This window comes from Rhinolophus hipposideros (genome assembly GCF_964194185.1).
Source record: "Rhinolophus hipposideros genome assembly, chromosome: 18".
Lineage (NCBI taxonomy): Eukaryota > Metazoa > Chordata > Mammalia > Chiroptera > Rhinolophidae > Rhinolophus > Rhinolophus hipposideros.
The window spans coordinates 33,924,925-33,949,183 of record NC_138064.1 but is presented as its reverse complement, the minus strand read 5'-3'; the positions used below and the strand labels follow the sequence as shown (position 1 = coordinate 33,949,183).

Sequence of the window (24,259 nt, the reverse complement as noted above, 5' to 3'; positions counted from 1 at the left end):
ACCATCAAAGGTCAATCATCATTTGTGGTAATCCTCAGAAATGAGCTAAATTTCTATTGTCCTATATATGGGAGCTCTTTAATCTCCTAAGATGGTATTAATAAGTTTCTGTGTTTCAGACCTCCAACTCTTCTTTCTTCTGCTTAAACAAGGCACATGGCAGCCAAATCTTTTGTTGGGTATTAGTACGGACTAAATTGAGCTAGTCTTATTAGTGGGAAAAGTAACTGATTTAATTCTACAGCTTTCTTGAGCCTTTTGATAGAAACTAAAATCAAATATGAAAATAAAAAATTTTAAATGTAGACTTTTTTCTTTCCTTCCATGACTCCTCTGCTGTACCAGAGGATATTGTAGGTAGGAGTTAGCTCCTGTATCCTTCCTCCGAAGGCCTCCTCTTTGCTTGTGGCAGGACGGTTTAAGGGTGTTCAGTTTGACAAGGTCTGGAGACGACACATGTCTTTGAGAAACCCCTTTCTTTTATTGTTGCGGTTCACATATTTTAAGCATACGCTTTATAGAACTAATATAGCACTCTTCATTCTCTCTTGACAAATAAACATTTGTATAAACGTTGTTTTTCCTTTCCTTTTGATAATTTTGATATTGAAGATCACGAACTTAGAAGAACAGTTAGAGCAATTCAGAGAAGAATTGGAAAATAAGAATGAAGAAGTTCAGCAGCTACATATGCAATTAGAAATACAGAAAAAGGAATCTACTACCCGCTTACAAGAACTTGAACAAGAAAACAAATTATTTAAGGTGATTAGTTAAGCAAAACTTTGTAAATAACTTACCGTTTTGTCTTGTGCAAGCCTGAGTATTAAGCATTTGCTAAACCCAGCTGCTAACTAGTGCTTAACAGAGGAACGTGGGATGCAGATTGATATGCATGGAACTTATTCTGAAATCAACATAAACATTTGAATTTATCATAAATGAAAAAATGTTGAGATCTTTTATCAAAATACTTTAAGAATTATTGATTTACAATAACTGTATAATATCTCTGATTTTTGTCATTTGTGTATTTTGGGCACTATATCTTTTGTAAGAGTTACTTGAAAGAAGTTTAAAAATCACATGTAATGAACTGTCTATCTGGGATGGTTATTTTTGACCCTAGGATGAAATGGAGAAGTTGGGATTTGCTGTAAAGGAACCTGATGCTACCTCTACTCAGGACCAGCATGTACTATTCGGGAAATTTGCCCAAATGATGCAGGAAAAAGAAGTAGAAATTGATCGGTTGAATGAGCAAATTACAAAACTTCAGCATCAACTTAATATTACAACAGATAATAAGGTACACTAATTTAAAATCTGTTATTACATGAAATTAATTTAAACTAGAATTTTAAAGGGCAAAATGGTGATTTTTCAGTTTCTCTTTGAATGTAAAATGCAAATAAACCTTAATTCTCTTATACCCATTAATTTTAATTTAACAAACTATGTATATTTTTATCTCCTCCTAATATTGTCAAAGATTTTTAATGGTTTACAGGGAGTCTTTGGTGACTTAGATTTCATCACATTATTCTAACCAAACCTGTTAAAAATTCTTCTGTTGTGAGTTAAATAAGATAATGACATTTGGATGCCATCTGCTATAGACTGTTTTTATTTCAGTACTTCATCCTTTTCGATTAGAATGTATTGATACTATTTTACTTATAGACAATCAGCTACTAAAAGTGCAAATCACTTTATATTTAACAGAACTTTTGAATGAAGTTATAAATAAAATCTTTGATATGATGGAGGGACTGTTGGCTTATATTAAAATTAATGTAGTGTGTCTGAGAGGTATATTATTTTGTGTGATGAACACTTGAAGATCCTGTCCAAAATAAGATAAAATTCCCAAAATATAAATACATATTTTTATGTATATTGCTCTTTTTCATTAACTGGTAGGTTATTGAAGAAAAAAATGAACTGATAAGGGTTCTTGAAATGCAAATAGAATGTATGATGAGTGATCAAGAACGTGTGAAGAAAAATCGGGAAGAAGAAATTGAGCAGCTCAATGAAGTGATTGAAAAACTTCAACAGGAATTGGCAAATATTGAACAGAAGACATCAGTGGATGCTAATTCTCTCCCAGAAGAAGCAGATAGTTTAAAACATCAGTTGGATATGGTAATAGCTGAAAACCTGGCTTTGGAACAGCAAGTAGAAACCACTAATGAAGAAATGGCCTTTACGAAAAATGTGCTTAAAGAAACCAATTTTAAAATGAACCAGCTAACAGAAGAATTATGCAGCTTAAAGAGAGAACAGGAAAATTGGGGAAAAATCCAAAGTGTATCAGAGAAAAGTGTTAACATGGCTATAGATGATCTAAGCAAAAAGAAACCTGAACTAGAAGTTGTCAGTGCTGAGGATGCTCTTAAACCCCTAGAAAAACAAACTTACTTCCAGTCTTTTGAAGAAAACAGCAAAGTTTCCATCAACAGTTTGGAGACAAAGGTGCTACATCTCGAGAGCACTGTGAGTGCAAAGAACTTAGAACTTACCCAGTGTTATAAACAAATAAAGGACATTCAAGAGCAAGGCCAGGCTGAAACAGCAATGCTTAAAAAGAAGATTGTTAACCTACAGAATATACTTGAGGAAAAAGTTGCTGCTGCTCTTGTGAGTCAGGTCCAACTTGAAGCAGTTAAGGAATATGCAAAACTCAGTCAAGGAAAACAAGCAAGTTCATCAGAGCCTGAAAGAACAAATATACAGAATTTAAATCCACTAACAGAAAATGAGATGGAGTCAAATGTATCAGCTCTAACCTTGAGAATATCAGAATTAGAAAGCCAGGTGGTTGAAATGCAGACTAGTTTGACTTTGGAAAAAGAACAAGTAGAAGTTGCAGAGAAAAATGCTGTGGAAAAAGAAAAGAAGCTACGAGAACTACAGAAGCTATTGGAGGACAGTGAGAATCAACAGGGAGGCAAAGAAAGGAAAAGAAGCCCTCAAGGAGATTTTGAAGTTCTCAAGGTTAGTTTGTATTTGATTTTTTTTTCACTTAAAATATACCCCTAAGAAACTCTTCTATGTTCCTTAGGCTGATTGCTAATTTACTAAATTAAAGATGGTGTTCTTATACATCTAGCAATTCATATGTAAAGGGTTTTATAAAAATATTTCTATTGTGTACAGTCATATTATCTCTAGAATAATGGATACGAGCTGTACTTTGTGGTCTTCAAATCACAATATCTATTTCACAGGCATAGTCATTAAATAGAGCAGTTGGAAGAGACTTCGAAGTGTTAAGTTGAGCAAATATCCTCTAGAACTTGTATGGGTTCTTTTTCCTTTTCCCTATAACATGCATGTTATGTGATCATCCCTTTTAGGTAATGGAAAGTATCAAATGTATTAGTGTCCTACTGAATTAACATGTGAGTGATAAGTCATTGGCTTTTGCAGATTTTATACCTGATAATAAACTTCATACTTTCCTAGGAAAATTTTGAATTTCACCCCGGTCTACTTATGTAGAGATCTGAAATCATAGTTATTTCTTAAAATAGGACTGATATGAAGGGACTTTAATTTTCAAATCCTCACTTTATAGTTTATGATTTTGAATAGTTGATGTACAGTCTTATCTGAACACCAGGAGATTAATTTATATAGCAGGATTCTATGAATATATAATTTATTTTGCAAAGGATAATAATTTTTTCCATTTGCTAGGCTTTTTCCTACTAGCTCACTGAAACTATAAATGACTATAAGTAATAGTAAAATAGTAATGCAACTTCTTGTGTATAAAAATGTCTAAGAAATATCTTAGTGATACCTGATATCTTTGGAAGAAAATGATATATTAGTTTTTGAATGGTAACAATATTTTCATTAATAATTTATAAATTTTTTAGGCTATATGCTAGTGTCATGATTTACCTTTCATTCTGAGAAAATCATTCTGTCTCAAGACTGTAAAATCATGGTTCTGAAAAAGTTTCCCTATTTTTTCAAAGACCATGGATTATTTTAACCCTTTTTATCTTATAGGCAGTCATTTCTGAAAAAACTTCCTTAGAATGTATATGTGTTTTGAACGTGGCTATATGTTTTGAAAATGATATGTTTATGTTTTTTCACTGCCATTCAGACAAATATTGAGCTGATTCATACCAATGAAGAAAGTGGATTTTTTGATCAACTTGCGGTTCTTAGAGCTGAATTAGCAACTACCAAAGAAGAACTTGCCAGTTATAAAGAAAAGGCAGAAAAACTTCAAGAAGAGCTTTTGGTAAAATAAGTAACATAGCTTCTAATTCAATTACTTCTACCTATCTTAATTTTATTTCAAAGTATATTCTCTTCTATAGAAACAAACCCAGATCTATGACTTAAAACTTAAAAAAAAAACACAAAAGCTTTTGTAAATTTGATGAAAAGTTATTATAAATTTCTTTACTAGTATCTTCTTGCTTGGTTTTCCTTGGAATCTTTGTTTAGGGAGATGGTTTTTTAATCTCTAGCCTATTAATGAAGGAGGAGAATGATAGATGTTAAAGAGAACTGTATATCCCATAGAGACACCAAAGTAGAGGCTGATAAAATAATTTCACTTTTGTGGGCATCTGTGACCATACTTATATACAAATGTATATGGAAACTGTGAATGTTTCTGAAATGTTTTCCTGTTCTGAGGAAAATGAAAATGTTAGCAAGAATTATATTCTTTTCTTTACCCTAAATTCTACATTCAGTATTTTTAACTAAATGTTCTACTGTTTTTTTCCATTATTTTTTAGGTAAAAGAAACGGATATGGCATTTCTTCAGAAAGATTTATGCAAAGTTAAGGATCAGCTCACAGAGGCAGAAGAGAAATTATCCTGCTTCTTAGAAAAAGAAGCTAAGACTGAGGTGCAAGAAAACAGAAAGGTCTGCCTATTTGAGCCACTTCCTGTTAAAGTGGGTAAAAGCTCCACGTCCCAGACAGACGGGACTCTCAAAGTCAATAGCAGCAATCAGACTCCACAGATTCGTGTTAGAAATGCAGGAATACAGATTGATTTACAGAAGGAATGTTCATCAGAAGAAGTCACTGAAATAATCAATCAGTTTACTGATAAAATTGAGCAGATGCAAGAGCTGCATGCTGCTGAAATTTTGGATATGGAATCCAGACATATTTCAGAAACGGAAACCTTAAAGAGAGAGCACTGCGTTGCTGTTCAGTTACTGACAGAGGAATGCAGTGCCTTGAACGCAGCGATACAGTGTCTGAGATCTAAAGAGGTAGTTGGTTTTCCTAATAGATGTTTCTCATCACTCTGTGATTTTTTTTTTTTAATTCTATGTTGAGAAAAAGAAATTTGGGTCAGTTGCTTCCTTATGATAAAATTACAATTTTAAACCTTTCCATTGTGCACAGGAACTTTGTGGGAAGTTATTATAATTTCTTATGGTAATATCCATGAAAAAAACTAAAGACATGATGTAAGCCATGGATAGTTTTTTTTATTGTGAAATGTGTGACAGATTTAATTGTGTTTTTTTTAAAACAGCATTACAAAGAATAAGACTTCATTGCACCCTGTTTTTATTAAGCAAAAATAGTTATGTTTTGTTTGTTTGTTTTCTCTAATTAGGGATCCTCAATTCCTGTATTAACGCATTCTGATGCTTACCAAACTAGAGAAGTATGTTCCAGTGGTAAGTTATATAAATTTCTGGAATTTTTATAGTACTTATTTAAAAGTGTTTGTTTCTTTTTAATAGTCAATGGTTTTCTTTATTTTAGATTCTGGATCAGACTGGAGTCGGGGAATTTATCTTACACAAACTCAGGGATTTGAGTCAGCATCAGAAGGCCGAGGAGAAGAAGGTGAAAATTCAACAGATTCATTTCCAAAGAAAATAAAGGTACTAAAGGACAGATAGTTTATTTTAGTAAAATTTAGTCAGTGTGGTTTCTATATTGAACATAGTAGTTTAATTAGAAATTTATGCAGTAAGATCCCCTCTGAAGAGAGAATCGCAGAGCTAGAAGAAACCTTGGCATCTGTTTAGTCTTATTTCCATATTTTGCAGATATTAAAGTACAATATATTTAATAATTATTTGTATAAATATTTTTTTAATTTTATTATATTTTTGTCAATATTCTTAAACTGTTATCAAGGACTGGAATTTATCTCCTACGTATTTCTTTTGGTCAAATTAGTGACTAATCGTAAAATCCAAGAAGAGTACGTTAGCTAAATTGAAGGAACAAAGTCATAGGCCGTTCCTTCTGGGATTGGCTAACCCCCTAATAGGAAGAAGCCATTCAGTAATGGTAGGCTGGTGTTTTCTGCCTGCAGTGGCTTTTCCAAATCAACCTAACTAGATCAAGTTATTTTGATTAAAGTGTATTCCTTAAAATGTATTTCTCTTTGTATGTCTGACTTTGTAGTCTTTGAAGAAGTCATAATTCTGGCTTTTGGTTTGTAGGGATTACTGAGAGCTGTCCATAATGAAGGCATGCAGGTTCTCTCTCTAACCGAGTCTCCCTATAGTGATGGAGAGGACCATTCTGTTCAAGTTTCAGAATCTTGGCTAGAAGAGAGAAGAGCTTACTTCAGTACAATTTCATCTCTTAAGGATTTAATTACCAAAATGCAAGTGCAAAGACAAGCCGAGGTACTCAAAGAATATTATGCGTCTAAATAGTTTTATATGATTTTTATCAGTAGTAAGGTACCTTGCAAATTAGTGTGTTATCTCTTATGATGTATTTTCACATGAATTAGTATATATTATTTAAATGACCCAAGTCGTGTTCTTGAAAATAATTTACATGCTCCTAGGCTTCTAATACTTATTTTGGTTAGTAGCTAAACATAATTTTTAGAACATTTTTCAAACATGTTTATTTGAAAACTAACTTTTGTTTTTTTATACTCTGTTAGGTTTATGATACTTCTCAATCTTCTGAGAGCTTCTCAGACTGGCGAGGTGAACTTCTGCTTGCCCTTCAGCAAGTTTTCTTAAAGGAGCGCAGTGTTTTACTAGCTGCATTTCAGACCGAGCTGACAGCTCTAGGTACTAGAGATGCAGTTGGATTGTTAAACTGTTTGGAACAGAGAATACAAGAGCAGGTATCAAAATGAAACTTTAAATAAAGCTTTAAAAGAGAGAATGCTTTTTAACAGTAATAAGAAAGTGAGTTATTGATTAGTTTTAGAGTAAGTCTGAAGGTTAAAATTCTAACAGGAGCCACTAAGAATATTTAGAAGAAAAATTATTACCTTAAGTGTTTTTATCTTATGTTAGGAAGTAACCAAGACTGAAAATTAACGAGCTAATCATCCAACTGAGGCAGTTAGAAAAAGAGCAACAGAATAAGCCCAAAGAAATTAGGAGGGATATGATTCAGTCAAGCTCATTACTTGCAGTGGATTCGGTAAAGTTGCCTTGAATGTTGAGCCATGGCCACTAGGGGAAATACAGGCATAGGTTCCTGTGAGCCCCAGCTGATGACATTTTGTCTGCCAGTCACTACATAACCTTGTTTTATGTGTGTTTCTGTTTAAAGATACCTTATTTACTATATATTATTGATTCATTAACATTCAACTCATGGCCAACAACACTATAACCTATGCCTAAATTAAGCTTATCTAACACACGTTTTCTTCATAAAATATAGCTTTCTTCTGCTTAGGAACAGTAGATAGTATAATACTTCATCACTATGCTCGGAGACCATTTTAAACATCATAATCACCAATTTAAAAAAGCACAAAAGTGCAAAGAACACATCACTAAGTGGATGGCAAAAAGGACACGTGTTTATAGTATAAGGTATGAAAGAAGAAGGCACATTCACCTTGTTTGACTTGCTAGGAACATGTCCATCTGGCAGTTTAAATGTTTGCCACTGAGTCTATGTTTGCAAATGACTAAAAACAATGCAATTATTTATTTGGGGGTCACAAATACATTTTTGTGAATTGGCAAATTTGTCAATACATAATCAACAAATAATGAGGCTCAACTATAATAAAGAAAAAAGTTAGTGAAATACATACACTAGTACAATAGAGAGGATGAAACAGTAAAAATTGGTTCTTTTAAAGGCTAATGTAATAGAAACTTTTCTGGAGAATTGGTTAAGGAAAAGGTAAAGCATACTGTTTACTTTTAAAAGTTAGGAATAAAAAGAGGATCAAAACCAAAGATATAGGTGAGATATTAAAATAATACAACATTGTGAATAATTTTATGTCAATTCAAAACTTGGGTGAAATGGACAATTTTTCTAGAAAAATATTCCTATCAAGAAGAAATAGAAAATCTGAAAAGACCTGTAAGTGGTAAAACAATCAAATCAGTAGTTAAAAATCTACTCACAACACTTAACTTCCAGATCTTGATTTTTAAGTACATTGTCCATTAAAGGAATTAGGACTTCTTGTAGTAATGGCTGATTCCAGGGCTGGGCAAATACAGGATGAATCTGGAATATCTCATTTTGCTAACAAGGAATTGCTAAAAGAATAAAGGCAATATGTCAAAGGATCACAGAAGCCAGCTTGAAGGCATTCATTTCACACTGGCTAAATTTGGGACAATTTCAACATCGAACTAAATAACCAGAGTGACAAATTATAAACCAAAGAGTAAAATAAGAATTCATGAGTTCATACTAATAAATGAATAAAAATTCTTACAATAGAATGTTGACTAGCATGTAGAAGAAATGGTGGAATTAATAAATCACCCTTTATTAAACACTATAGTAATAGTCAACTGAATGTGATCAGGGAAGTATACTTACAGTCTCAAAGAGAAAATACTTTTTAGTTATGAAAGGAAAAGCAGAGTTTGTAGTAGAGAAACCTTGCCTATACCACCTTAACCAAGTGATCAGAGTTAATATCCCCAGTAATGGAACCAGCAGACATCATGTACTTCCTTACATGAAGCACACAACGTCACTTTTGTGCATAACCAAAATGTGCTCATAGGAACACATTAGATCAAAATAAATTGAGGCTTCTACACATCTATCAGAATAGCCAAAATAAAAATTAGTAACAACACCAAGTGCTGACAGAGAAATTGTAACTGTCGTACGTTGCTCTTAGGAATATAAAATGGGAGCATCACTCTGGAAAACAATCTGGCAGTTTCTCATAAAATTAAATGTACACTTACCATACAACCTACAAGTCACACAGTATTTAATCTGACAGAAGTGAAAACTTATCTCTCCATAAGAACCTATGCATGAATATTGATAGCAGTTTTATTTGTAATAGCCTCAAACTGGAAACAACCCAAATGTCCTTTGACTGGTGAATGGGTGAACAAATTATAGTAGATCCATACAGTGGAATGCTACTCAGCAATTAAAAAGGAACAAACTATTGATACTCTGAACCTCTTGAGTTATATAACACTCTTGAAATGACAAAATTACAGTGATAGAGAACAGGTCAGTGGTAGTCGGGTTAGGACTGGGGAGAGGATGCCTACGAAAGAATTTCTTTGTGGTGATGAAACAGTTCTGTATCCTGACTGGTGGTGGTTACATGAACCTACACATGTGCTAAAGTTTCATAGTACTATACACCAAGAAAATGAATGAGCATATGTAGAAACTAATGATATATGTATAAGCGCTGTAGTTTAAATAGTATTGTACCAGTGTCCGTTTTCTGGTTTTGATAATGTACTATAGTTATGTCAGATGTTATCAGGGGAAGCTGGCTGAATGGTACGTGGAAACTTTGTCTTAAATTATTTCAAAATAGAAGTTTTTAAAAATTGAGGGGACATACAAAATAACCTGTACTCCTCAAAAGTTCAAGGCCACAAAAGAAGACTAATACATCATTTTATGCCCTTTTGCTATTAAAGACATTTAGCAAAATTTAAATAAGCTCTGTACATTATAGTAGGTTATAGTAAGTTAATTTCCACTTCAGTAAGTGTACTGTGGTTCGTAAAAGAATATTTTTAGAAAATATACATTGCAGTTTTTACGGGTAAAGGAGCATCTGACTACAACATATACTGCAACGTATACTCACACATTTTGGAAAACAAAAATGATACGTGCGTATATGTGTGTAAATATACACACAGATACATAGATAGAAGGGTAAAGCAAGTGTGGTTAACATTTGGGGAATTTGGATGAAGGATATATGGTATTCCTTGCACAATTTTTGGCGCTTTTCTGTGAGTCTGAAATTAAAATACAAAATTAACAACAATTTTTTTAAAATCCGCCCACAAAAATTACACCAAGCCCAAATGGTTTTATAGGTGAAGTCTACCAAACATTCGTGGACTAAATTCAGTCTTACAGATAAGCTCCTCATTGTTGGATGATTGTGGGAATGCCCTTGCCCTATCTTTGTGTGAGGAAGCTAGTATAATCCTGGTTCCTAAAATCAGACAAAGATAACAAAAGAAAGAAAACATATGGACCTCTTTTATTCCTGAACATAGATGCACAAATCCTAAACAAAACATTAATTTACCAAATCCACCAATTTATATATTTTAAAGACACAATCACCTTACACTTATCCAGCGATGCAGGGTGCATACTATTAAAAACAACTAATGTAACTCATTACTTTAAACAAAGGGAAAGAAAGTGGTCATCTCAAGAGATAAAGCTAATTAATTAAAATGAAGAATTTCATACTTTAAAATACCTTAAAGCAAATAAACTAAAAAACAGCTTTCCAGAACTAAATAAAGTATGTCTAGCGAAAACCTACAACAACCATCATATCTGATAGCTAAATATTAAAAATATTTCTTAACAAAGGGTCCAGTAGTTCAACTTTGACCTAAATGTCTAGCTAGCAAAGCAAGAAAAATAAATAGGGTTGGGGTTGTGGAAGACCCCTTATTTACTTACATAGAAAACGAAAGAGAATTTATACACGCAGATTTTTATAATTGATAAGAAAGTTGGATAACGTTGCTGGATAAACGATCAAGTTATAAAAATCTGATTTCTCAACAGGAAACAAAATATAATTTTAAAAATAATTATTCACAGTAGCATTAAATGGACAGACTCCTGAAAGTATACAAACCAAAACTAACTCATGAAAAAAATAGAAAACATGAATAGACCTGTAATAGTTAAATTAGTAATTCTAAAACTTCCCACAAAGAAAAGCCCAGGATCAGATGGCTTCACTGGTGAATTCTGTCATGTTTAAAAAAGAATTAATACCAGTCCTTCACAACTTCATCCAAAGAAAGAAGAGAAGGGAACACTTCCGAACCCATTCTGTGAGTTTCAAAACCAAAGACATCACAAGAAAACTACTGACCAAGTATCCAAAGAGATTAATACAACCAATGGAAAAACGAACAAATAATACAAATATGTGCTCACATGGAAGACAATAAAGATATCTAATCATTATATGAAAAGATTCTCAAAATGTCCTATATTATTTGTAGTGTGGAATACTATATAGTAATGAAAATTAGTGTAAAGTAAGTCTACATGTGTCAGCCTAGATGGTTCACTAACACTTTAAGTAAAAAAGGCAAATTACACTAAGATGAACACAATATGATGCAATTTATATAAAGTTTTAAAACACGCAAAACGGTATTGTACGTTGTTTAGGATATGCGTTGTATGTAATAGTATACAGAGAGTATGAAAATAATGCCAGACTTAGAATTTGGTTATTTCTTGAGCAGGTGGTGCAGAGGAGGATGTGTTCAGGGAGTTGTACACAGGGGGCTTTAGTTGTATAGGTGCTTTTTCCTAGGCTAAGTACATGGCTGTTTACTATACATCATATTTTCTTGTGTATTTGAAGAATTTCAAAATAAATGTAAAGATTAATACCAAGAAAGTAAATCCTAATGAGCAGGAAGATAAAATGAGTAATTTCTTTACATAATTTTAGCATGTGTGTTCCATTCATTCTTCCTTAGACTTTGTAGTTATTCATTTTCTTGTCTTTATAACTTCTTCACTTGATTTTTTTTACTTTGCATTGTTACAGGGTATTGAATATCAGGCAGCTATGGAATGCCTCCAGAAAGCAGATAGAAGGAGTTTGTTATCTGAAATTCAAGCACTGCGTGCTCAAATGAATGGTAGAAAAATGACACTGAAAAGAGAACAAGAGAATGATCAGCCAAGCCAAGGTAGGCTGTATAAGAGGGTCATATGGTGGCACAAATAGGTGACAGTATTTCACTTCATCTCCCTTTTTATTGTTCAATTAAAACACGTTTCTTCTTAGTCACATTTTGTTCTCATTCTCCTATCGGAGAGGTAATTTACATTAATTCTAGGGATTAAAGGGTTGTCCAATTGGTTTTAAACATATATATGTGTATATATGTATATATAATGTTTTTATATATTGTATATGTGTGTGTATTTAAATACATTATACATATATATGTATGAGGTCAGACAAGTAAGTTCCCGAACTAATCTTAGAAAAAGTACTACATACCTCACTGCTGAATATTACTACAGTCACCTTAGAACTCCTCCCCTTGGGAAGCTATGCACCAGTGCCAGCGCCTCGTCCACCCTTGAAAGCAATTCTGGAACTCTTTTTCTGGAATGGCAGTCAGACCTGTCGTTGTATTACCATTGATGTCCTGAATGTCATCAAAATGCCTTCCTTTCAATATTTCCTTTATCTTCCGGTAAAGAAAGAAGTCATTGGGGGCCAGATCAAGTAGTAGGGAGAATGTTCCAATACCGTAAGTTATTTCTGGCTAAAAACTCCCTCACAGACAATGTCATGTGAGCTGGTGCGTTGTGATGCAAGAGCCATGAACTGTTGGCGAAAAGTTCAGATCGTCTTTTTCATGCAGCTGTTTCACACTTCCAAAAACAGTAAACTTGGTTAACTGTTTGTCCAGGTGATACAAATTCATAATGAATAATCCTTCTGATTTCAAAAAAGGTTAGCAACATCATTGCAACAAGTTCGCAAACTTAATTGTCAGGCTTTGTGTCTATATTTAAATACATACACACAGTTGACCCTTGAACAACATGGGAGCTAGGAGCAGTGACCACCTGAGCAGTCAAAAATCTGAGTATACCTTAAGACAGCCTTCCACATATTAAAAATACAGCATTTTTTTTTTTTACAGTTGAAAAATATTTAGGGTTTTCTCACCAGATACAAACTACTACATAGCTTTGGGAATAGAAATAAAATAGCTAACATTAAGTCTTGCTATGCCATCTAAGCTTATTTCTCCATCATCATAAACAAAAGCAATAGTTCTTGAAATTGGGAAGAAGTAGTGGTTGTAAGGTGAATGGGTTACTGCTCAATTACTGCAAAGAAAAAATGCTGTGTGTCACACAGACTGGTCAGGACATGCTTTAGAATATCAGTGGACTTTCCTTTAATTTCCTGTCAAGTTTGAAAACAACTTCTGCTAGCTATGTATGGAGAGAGAATGACAGTAACTCTTACAAAATACTTGAATCAAAGAGACTGCTATTTTCTTACATAGAAACAGATATATTTAACTTATGATGAACAAACATTGCCTTGACCAGGTTGTTTGCCCATTAAGTTCATTATCTTTTTTTTTAAAGCTCTTTATAAGGATAATTCAAAGGAAAAATCCATAATGAAAGAAACTATTTCTTTTTAATCCTTTTTTAATGTGAACTATAACATAAGTACAAAAAAGTGCAAAATGCAAGACTATGCAGTATAACAAATTATTAAATTAGTATCTGTGGAAACATCACCCAGTAAGGTATCCCAGAAGCCCCTTTCCCAAACACATGCTCCTCTTTTAACCTAGATAACCATTATCCTGATTTTTTTGTTGTTGTTTTACTCTCTACTTACATATTTCTAACTAATATAAGTTTACAGTTTTTCCTGCTTTTGAACTTTATCACACTGTATATATTTGTGTCTTGCTTTCACTTCTCTATGACATTCTTCTGTACATTGTTAGTCAGTGTTTCTGATACATACATGCCAGTGTTTCTGATGTATACGTGCATGAGTTTTCTGGGTACATACCCAGAAGTGGAATTGCTGGGTAATAGAATACATATCTTCAAATTTATTAGATAATGCCAAACTTTTCCCAAAGTGGTCACATCAATCTGTACGCTTACTAGTGTATGAGAGTTCTGTTGCTTCACATCTTTGCCAACATTTGGCCAAATATTTTCAGACCTTTATTGCCAACCTGGTGAGTGTGCAGTGGATCGTTATTGTGGTTTTAATTTACACTTCTCTCATTACTGAAGTAGTTTGTCATGATTATTGGTCGGCTGGATTTCTGTTTTGTGAAGTGCTTGTTCATATCTTTTCCCCCACTTTTGATAGGGGTCTGTTAATTTAAATTGAGTTGCAAATAGAAATCTTTAGAGATTAAAGTAAAATAGAAGTTTCGTCATATCTAGTGAAGACACGTCTTTGTCTTCAGATTTGTTTAATAAAATGGTAGAAACTCCTGTCCTTTTGCAGATTTTGAAAGTTACACCAAAGTCTTAACATTTGTCATTGGAAAGCTGAAAATTTAAAATATCTTAAAATATTTCAGAGAAAACAGGTATAATGACATCACAAATATATCCCTTATATTTAGACAGAATTATTTGATTGTTTTCAGAAAACTGATTATTTTCAGAAAATTGATATATTTTACTTAAGTTAAACCCCACTGAAAAGAAAGCTTAATTAATATCACATAAATACATATTTATACATGTAAATCCTTAGCCTCTTCTCCCTAAGAAACAGTTTTAAAAGCCTAAATTAACATGATTATCTTCTAATGCCAATATTATTTCTGTCTCCTAACATCAGTAATATGAACTGTAATATGAAGTGATGAACTTTGATTAAAATTTTTTAAGTTAAAAATACATTTATGGTAGAATAGACAAACAAAAGAATGGAGTAGAAACCACACCTAGAGTCTCCTAAATCCTACTAGGTTGGTGCAAAAGTAATTGCGGTTTTTGCAATTTAACCTTTCAAACCACAATTACTTTTGCACCAACCTAATAAAATGACTATTAATGCTTAGGTAATTATGTCTCCAGACCTTTTCAATGTGCATATGTATATAAGTTTATATTTTTCACAACAGGGGTATCCTGATGCATATTTTGTAACTAAAAAAAATTATTGTACTTAGTGAATTAATATTTCAGTTTGTTTTCATTGTAATAGATAGACGTATAGCAGGCTTTGGTGGTTTTGTTATTTTGTGTGTTTTTTTTTTTAAAAAGACCGTGATCCAAATTGGGGTTTGGACTTCCTACTTCTCTTATAATAAAGTTCCTAGGTACTCTGCAAAGGAGGGCTGAAGAAAACACGCAAGCAGTGTTGGTCATTGTGGTCACAGTTACACGGGTAACTCCTACAAGTGCTTTTGTGGCTGTCAAAACTGCTGGAATTTTTTAGTGTGAACTACAGAAGTTTTGAATGAAAAAATACAGATTTCTGTTGTGTGAACACCTGAAGTATTTTTATTTATTTCAGGTCTTGTATCCATTCATGTATTCTGTTAAACTTTTATCATGCTTATATATTTATAGTTCTGAAATCTTGACCATTAGCACTGTGAGGAAAATATGCATAAAATGCACATGTATATGAATTGCTGACTTTTGGGAGTGAGATCTTTTCACATTCGCTTTGTAGTAATTTCTTCAATTACAAATCAGTTCTTATCAACAAAGTATTTATAAACCAAATAAGAGTTGCTAGATCATACTTGAAATATGAATAATCTTCCATTTAGAGCTCTTGGAATATAACATACAGCACAAGCAGTCTCAGGTGCTGGAGATGCAAGTGGAGCTCAGCAGTGTGAAAGATCGGGCAGCAGAACTGCAGGAACAATTGAGTTCTGAGAAAATGGTGGTTGCTGAACTGAAAAGTGAACTTGCGCAAACCAGACTGGAACTAGAAACAACACTTAAGGCACAGCATAAGCACCTCAAAGAATTGGAGGCATTCAGGTATGCCAAGCTTCCTTACTATACACCTGTATTAGTGAAGAAATTGGAATAATTTTGTCACGACACTGGGCAGATGTTACAAAAATATAACATTATGCATGATGTTTAAATAGCATGAAACTTTGTTATTTATAGGAAGAACTAACAGTGGAAAGGAAACATTCCAAATGATAAATTTGTGATATTGGTATATTCTCTACTATGGCTTCAGTTCTATTTGAGATTGGTATAAAACACATAAGTTTGACCTTTATTTTACTACCAAGTAATTTGAAATGACATTTATGATTTCAATATAATTCATGGTTCAATTAGCTAATGTATGCAAAATGCTTTAAAAGATAATGCTTGTAAAAATAAATTTGTGAGTGTAAATACTGAGATATTCTGCTTGCTAAATATTCATTACAAGTACAGTCTTTATTTTGAACATTATTTTCACACACACAAACACTGTTAATGCCTGTTTAATAAAAGACAAAGGTAATTTTTTATTAATATTATTTTGTAACAGTAAATTGTTTTTAATGGTAAATAATTGTGCTGCTAGAAACAGTTCATTTGAAATGAACCAGTCAAAAATCTTTATCTTCACGTGGTTTGTATTTTCCTATTAGCTAGTGTATAATATGCCTCCACTTTTTAGTGGGAGCTGTACTCTCTCTCTTACTATATAATCGTCAAAGTCATTTTATGAGGGTTCATTTGTCTCTCTGATTTAGGTTGGAAGTTAAAGATAAAACAGATGAAGTACATTTGCTTAATGACTCATTAGCAAGTGAACAGAAAAAATCCAGAGAGCTCCAGTGGGCTTTGGAGAAAGAGAAAGCCAAACTGGGACGCAGTGAAGAGCGGGATAAAGAAGAACTTGAGGTATTGTTATCTCTGTCATTAAATATCTGTGGAAAATCCAAAAACGATAGAGTACAGAGAGTCTGGAGACCTTTGCTCTTTCTTAAATGTCAACCTTAGACTCTTTATGAGGTACAATAAGTTGTTGGCTACGTGTTGACTCCTATTATAAATGTTACCTGAACTGTTTTATCGGGAAATGCTAACAGTGATGCTTTTTTTCCTTTATTATATCCAAGGATGCATACTGTTCTGCTACAGCATTTGATTTGGGAATTTGAATTAGTGTGTATACAATTTGATAAATACGGCAATCGTGTCCACTTAAAACAGAAATAGTTTGGGTTCCTGTTTCGTCCTAGGGAAGGGGAGCAGTGATACTTTTCTGGCAGCAGGGGTGCCCGCTGCTCTGAGTCCCTTCACTCTGGATTCTGTCCCAGAGAGGCACAGCTGTCAGCTCCTGGCAGGCTGGACCGCACTCAGGCCCCCTGTCACCATAGCCCACTGGCCCATGCTCTTCTAGCCACGTGATCCCGGGACTCGCTCGCTCTGTACTAGAAACTATGTAGCCTGCATTTCTGCCCTGCTGCTTTTGAGGTTTGTTGTTTTAATGTCCACCATGGTAGCCTCCAAGTATAGCGAGCTCTCTGCCTGGCAAGGACTTGTTATCTCCTTAGGTACTGATTTCTGTTTTTCAATCATTACAAATTTGCATAGGTTTTGAGTAGTTTGTCCCTAACCCTGCTTTCTCTATAAGCCCTAATATTTTTACTATGTGATGTTGGAAAACCTAAAGTTTTTCTGTAACTTGTATCACATTATATCAGAAATACTTGTATTTTTAATAACTATTGTTCCTAGAAGAAATGTATCCTGCTTCATATTCCTTAACCAGATATGATGGCTGATGTTTGAAGAGAAAGTATTACTTAGCTTAGCTATCTTTTGTTTATATTCTTTGATTTAAATGACCTGGCTGTCCAAATAATAATGCTCTAACCACTGAAATTTTAATAAACTAAATAATCAGTTCTGTTACCAAATACTATCAACTTAGTATTAATAAAGGCACAATTGTGTATTTATAAAGTATTATTAATAATATTAACACATTCTTAATTTCAACTTTCTCCTACAAGGACCTGAAATTTTCACTTGAGGGTCAGAAACAAAGGAATATTCAGCTAAATCAACTTTTGGAACAACAGAAACAACTACTAAACGAATCACAGCAGGAAATAGAATCACAAAGAGTGCTACTCGATGCCCAGTTATCAGAAGAACGAGGTCGAAACTTAGAGCTTCAAGTACTTCTTGAATCAGAGAAAGTTCGAATTAGGGAAATGAGTAGTTCCCTGGATCGGGAGCGGGAACTGCGGGCCCAGCTGCAGCAGCGCAGTGACGACAGTGGGCAGCCTCGGCCCCCCTTGCCCTCTGAGGACCTCCTCAGAGAGCTCCAGAAACAGTTAGAGGAGAAACACAGTCGCATAGTAGAATTGTTAAGTGAGACTGAGAAGTATAAACTGGATTCTTTGCAAACAAGACAGCAAATGGAAAAGGATAGGCAGGTTCACAGGAAGACGTTGCAGACGGAACAAGAGGCCAACAGCGAAGGACAAAAGAAAATGCACGAGCTCCAGTCCAAAGTGGAAGAGCTTCAGCGCCAGCTGGAGGAGAAGAGGCGGCAGGTGTATAAGTTAGACCTGGAAGGAAAGCGGCTGCAAGGAATTATGCAGGAATTCCAGAAGCAAGAGCTAGAACGAGAGGAAAAACGAGAAGGCCGAAGAATGCTATACCAGAATCTTAATGAGGTAAATTGCTGCTTTGTTTTAAAATACTTTCACAATTTTTGATGTTGGATTAAATTATTTAAATAGCTATGTACAAATCTATTAAAAATGAAACCTGTAGAAGTTTATTTGGAGTATAAGCAATACAGCAGGTCCTCAAAGAACATGTTTTCATTCGACTTTATTATAACATTGATGAGACGCAGTAGGAACTTAACTTCTGTTTATATCAGTTAGCATGTGGTAAAACTGGTTTCTTTACACGTCATTTTGCTAAAAGTTACAGAACCTATCAACATTAAGTGAGGACTTATTATGATTGTGTTCCTTTAAGAATGTGATATACTATTCATTTCTTAATATTTTTCATTTTCTCTCCCAAATTGCTAGCCAGTCACATGGAGTTTAACCAATGATCGAACTAGAAATTGGATTCTTCAACAGAAAATAGAAGGAGAAACAAAGGAGGCAAGCTATCGTAAAGGGATTGAAATGAATGGAGGAAGAACTGGCTATAATCACGAATTAGAAATGATCCAACAAAAGTTTCAACATGTGGCTTCAAAACTACAGCATCTCGCCCAGAAAGCCTCCAATAGGTTAGCCCTTTGTGCCTGACCCCTGGCAAAGGCATTCTTAGACAAGCTGTATGGAATCGGTCCCTCACTAATAGCTCACCGAGGGCGGGGAATTGAAAATTTTAAAGTTAATGCCTATTTACATTAGGAAGTGATATTCTTTAACAAAACTCATAACACCTGACAACAAATATCTTAAAACCTTGACCCAGGGAGGGAAAACACCTAATGTCAGAGAGGAGTGATAGGTGAGCTGAGTTGCCTGATTCATACATAATGTTTGTGCCAGTCAACACCACTAATTGAGATTTGTTTTGATTTTTTGTCTGTTTTTGAAGACTACAGTTTGAAACAGCAGATGATGAAGATTTCATTCAGGTTCAGGAAAATATTGATGGAATTATTTTACAACTACAAAAGTTAACTGGCCAGCCAGGCAAAGAGGTAAGACTTTTTTAAACACTTTAAATTATCAAGAGCAAAGATTTAATGGAAACTATATGAATCATTGGAAATTGGCACCATATTTTCTAGAGTTTTACTTTTTTCATTTATGTTAAATATTAATAGTAATGTTTGCCTTCTCCCAATAGAAGATAGTGAAAGCTTGAGGGGAAATTACCTTTTATTACCATTATTGAATAATTACATTGACCCCCTATTGCTTTATGATAACCAAGTTTCTTGAAAGATTAGTCTGGCTACTACCCTCTTCGGTACCTGTCCAATCTGATGAATCTTTTCAGCCTGTCTTTCTGGTCTTCTTTCTAGCATTTGACACTTTTGACCTATTCTGTCTTTAAAATCCTTACTTAATTTTTGTGTCAGTATTCTCATTTCTTTCATTATCTCATCAGTCACCTTCATGAGTTTTTCTACCTCCTCTCTTCATCCATTTTTTTCTCTAACTATAGCCATGAAAGCTATAGTTAGCATTCATTTCTACAGCCTGAGTTCTCAATAGACTTATTTATTGAAAGTTCCTTGTATCGGGCACCTACCATATGCCAGGCACTATCCTGGGTTCTGGGGATACAGTGAACAAACCTGATAAAAATCGCACCCTTAGGAAGCTTATGTTCTCGTGGACTGTGGTTCTAGTGCAGTCTTGGGGTCCAGGTGTATATTTTCAGTTAGTTACTAGAAATCTTTCTTTGGGAAAATATACCCCAGAGTGACCCCTTAGGAACCTCACAACCACATTCCAAACTGGGCATTATCTTCCTTTCTCCTTCCTACCCCAAACCCACATATCTGGTCATGTTCTCTCCCACTTTAGAAAGCCGAGTCTCCATCGACCACCTTTCTTCACTGTTACTTGCACACCCAAGCAGTCACTGAGTCCTGTGCCTTCCACCTTCTAAATATCTGCCCCTGTGCCCTTAGTCATTGCCTTCATTCAGGCCTTCCGCATTTCTCACGTACACTGTTGCAGTAACTTCCATTGTGTCAGCCTCACACCAGGATCTGTCTTTGCTAATTCACTCTACTTTGCACACTGCTACCAAAGGACTCTTTCTAACACATAAATTTTGTGGTATTCTCCTGCCTAAAGTCTTTCATGGCTCTCCACTGCTTGCATTTAGGTCCGTTACCCATAAAGCCTTGCCAAGCAACTTGTAGCTCCCTAAAAGGAACCCACTCTGATCCAGCCTTTGTGCCTTTACGTGTGCTGTGCCTTGTGCTGAATACACCATCTCTCTCTTCTTTCCTGCCAGTAATGTCCTACTTATTATTTAAGGCTCAACATAAGCACCACTTCTTTATGAAATTGTTCTCAGTGCCTGTTCACCTTTTTATATGTATTACTCATGTTGTGCTTATGCGATCTTATGCCGTTTTGTCTTTCCAGCCTAGCTTAGTGTCCCCAAGCACTTCTTATGGCTCATTGACTGAAAGACTACTGAGACAAAATGCTGAGCTAACAGGACATATCAGCCAACTGACAGAAGAAAAGAATGGTTTAAGAAACCTGGTTATGAAGCTGGAAGAGCAGATCCGGTGGGATCGACAAACAGGAACCGGCAGAGATTACGTACGTGTATTTTTAACAATGCCACATTAGAAGTAGTGCAGAGTTATAATTTCTGCTCTTTAGTTTCAATTTTTAACCCTGAGAATGTAAAAATATTAAGTATCTGATTCTTGGTAGGGTCATTGAAAAATGTAAAGGGATGACAATAATTGCTATTATTTATTGGGAGCCTTCTCTGTGCCAGATTCTGTGTTATATACATCCGGAATCTCTGACCACACCCAGCCTTGCACACAAGAAAACTGAACTCAGTAGTCGAACCAAAATCAACTGATCTCCAAAGCCAGATATTTTGCTACCTATCCACTAACAGCAGACGCATGTTAAAGAAATGTTCAGATTTGAATTTGGACTGTTCTTATCAGTTATCTATCAGTTATTGTGTTCATAACTCAAGTGAAAAATGCCATTAAATTATATATTTCAGTCTAATAAACTATGGGAATTTATTTTAAAATTTTTACATTTAAAAACTACAAAATAAATGGCTAGCTTCTGTAATCACCCAGTATAAAGATAGGGAAGACCTGTAAAACAACCGTGCAGTCAAATACACAATCACACAACCACACAGCTTCTGTAGGGGTCCACTTTCCAATGGACATGCCGGGTGGTTTTTTCCCCACTTCTTCAGTGCACTATTTCAGGCCCAGGCTCAACATTTGGACCCAAATGGTCTATCTGTTACTTCCCTAGACTTTTTCACTTCAAAGCTCTGCTAAATCTAAATACCTTCTTTAGGACCAGGCTTTCACAGGGATTTTTAGTTGTAAAGTTAATCTGCTCAACAAAGGACCATATACCTAAAGTTAGTGTATATTCTTTAATGAGATGGGCTTTGGACTTTCTCTGTCTGAGGCCAGAAAGCTGAGACTTCTGTATCCCCCATAGGCATACCTTTAATATGTGTAAGTCACATTTTTTCTTGAGGGACTTGTTCTTAAAAATCAATTAAGTAGGCTCTGGTCTCTACAGTCTTCTAGGTTTTCGTTTGGTGGTGGCATCAACATTGACGCCATCATTGCTTCTGAAAAAGAAGTGTGGAACAGAGAAAAGTTGTCTCTCCAAAAGTCCTTGAAGAGGGCAGAAGCTGAAGTGTACAAACTGAAGGCTGAACTAAGAAATGAAGCTTTACTTCAGAATCTGAGCCCTGATGCTGGGCATGCTGCTATAAAGGTAGGAAGCATCTGGCATGGAAACGTGTGCCAAAGGAAGGGGGCCCTCTGCTTTTGCCTGCTTCCATCTCTCACTAACCTAAAATCCAAAATAAACAAAAAGCGTAACTCTGCGGGTAGGATCCAGATTCCATTGACTAAAAAGAGGCAGCAGTGTAAGGTTAAGGTTAATTATCGTTACTTTGAACTTTGCTGAAAAAGTAGAAAACAGTGATAACGAGTACCTGATGTTCTACTTCTACTACTTTTTCACAGATAAAATCTAGGTTATCTTCCCCTAAAGAACAATTTGAATGACTTCTTAATAATGTCTTTATGTTCTTCTTTAAACATAGAGAATTTATGGTAAGTACCTGAGGGCAGAAAGTTTTCGGAAAGCTCTCATTTATCAGAAGAAATACCTGCTGCTGTTACTGGGTGGCTTCCAGGAATGTGAAGATGCCACCCTCGCCCTGCTTGCCCGGATGGGGGGGCACCCGGCCTTCACTGACCTCGAGGTGATCACCAACCGTCCGAGGGGCTTCACCAGGTTTCGGTCGGCTGTCAGAGTGTCTATGGCAATTTCAAGGTAAAGTACTTGAAAGGGATACTTTATGTTGTCCTGTGGAGACCCTATGAAAAGGGCCTTCCCAGCTGCAGGCAGCTGCTGACTCGTGGCTGGAACATCCAATCTGATTGTCTTTTTTATTTTTTCTAAACTTGGATAAACCTTGAACTAGCTCAGACATATAAGTAAAAGAGATAAAAGGGAAAAAAATGTTTTTGAAAAATTACTTAAGCTGATATACATTCATTTTCTTCCTTCCTAAAATAACTCATTCTTGGGGCCCCACTACAGAAAGCCCTGGCCTCTGATTTAGAACAGAGATGAGCCTTTAGGGCATTGGACTCTGCTAGTGCTTTTGTTACTTTTTCTCTAGTAGTTCCAACCTAGGAACACTGGTACTCATTCTGTATCTGGTTGAAATGGAGTCAGAACTCAAACTACCTTGTAGACCTGGCCTCCTGCAGTCCCCGACTTCGGTGGTATATACCCAGATACCTAGGCTTCTCCATACTTCCCTTCCCTTTCATTTCTGTAGGAGCCATACAGTCACAGAGAAATTTGGTTTATAAAGTTCTTCCTATCGGGTCACCTTCAATGGGTTTTGCCTTTATTACTTTACCAGTTTTTCTTTGAAAAATATGACACAGAATTTTTTAACTAGAAGCTGTCTGAGATCACATACTAGTCCAGAATGTCATTTCACACATGAGGAAACTGAGGCAGGGTGAGGTTGCAAAGCCAGTAGAGAGAGAGCTGGGCCAACTAGCCGGCGCTCCTCAGACTCATCCACATTGGCTCTCTAAAGGAAGCTCACGTTTTATCTTACTGGTGGTCTTATACTACCCCTGCCTCTACTATCCCACATTGTAGTCACGTGGTTCCAGTTCCTCCTTCCATCTTTCATTCCCTTCATCATTATCGCCTTGTATACCTACAAGGATTAAGTACAGGATTAAGTGCAGGGTTAAGATGCATTGATAAAAAAAAAAGACATAATCCCTACCTAAATCCCTAAAGGCAGCTCACTTCCTAGTGGAGAAGACCAACATGCCCATAAATTAGAAGACACTAAATCTAATAGAGAGGTCACAGGAATTATCCATCAGTTTTGTATTTTTTGAAAGATTTGTATTAAAATACGGCTAACATGCAATATTAGTTTCAGGTGTACATCATAGTTATTCAACATTTATAGACCTAAAGAAGTGATCACCATGATTAAGTCCAGCAACCATCTGACCCTGTACCACGCTATCACAATATTGACTATATTCCCCATGCTGTACATTACATCCCCA

The 24,259-nt window shown here is 35.0% G+C and overlaps 1 protein-coding gene across 7 annotated transcripts in view; it reads left to right on the top strand.

Annotated features, from left to right (window-relative positions):
- Nucleotides 1-24,259, top strand: part of AKAP9 (A-kinase anchoring protein 9) — a 145,558-nt gene that overhangs the window by 114,302 nt on the left and 6,997 nt on the right. For all 7 annotated transcript variants that reach the window (XM_081080220.1, XM_081080219.1, XM_081080217.1 and 4 more), the window contains 18 exons: nt 613-765; nt 1,130-1,309; nt 1,924-3,000; nt 4,127-4,267; nt 4,776-5,264; nt 5,618-5,681; nt 5,770-5,891; nt 6,462-6,650; nt 6,920-7,108; nt 12,011-12,155; nt 15,765-15,984; nt 16,707-16,857; nt 17,976-18,647; nt 19,017-19,225; nt 19,543-19,648; nt 21,057-21,239; nt 22,215-22,415; nt 22,750-22,982. In XM_081080220.1, coding sequence (XP_080936346.1) covers nt 613-765; nt 1,130-1,309; nt 1,924-3,000; nt 4,127-4,267; nt 4,776-5,264; nt 5,618-5,681; nt 5,770-5,891; nt 6,462-6,650; nt 6,920-7,108; nt 12,011-12,155; nt 15,765-15,984; nt 16,707-16,857; nt 17,976-18,647; nt 19,017-19,225; nt 19,543-19,648; nt 21,057-21,239; nt 22,215-22,415; nt 22,750-22,982 — 4,724 coding nt within the window. The remainder of the gene's footprint in view (nt 1-612; nt 766-1,129; nt 1,310-1,923; nt 3,001-4,126; nt 4,268-4,775; nt 5,265-5,617; nt 5,682-5,769; nt 5,892-6,461; nt 6,651-6,919; nt 7,109-12,010; nt 12,156-15,764; nt 15,985-16,706; nt 16,858-17,975; nt 18,648-19,016; nt 19,226-19,542; nt 19,649-21,056; nt 21,240-22,214; nt 22,416-22,749; nt 22,983-24,259) is intronic.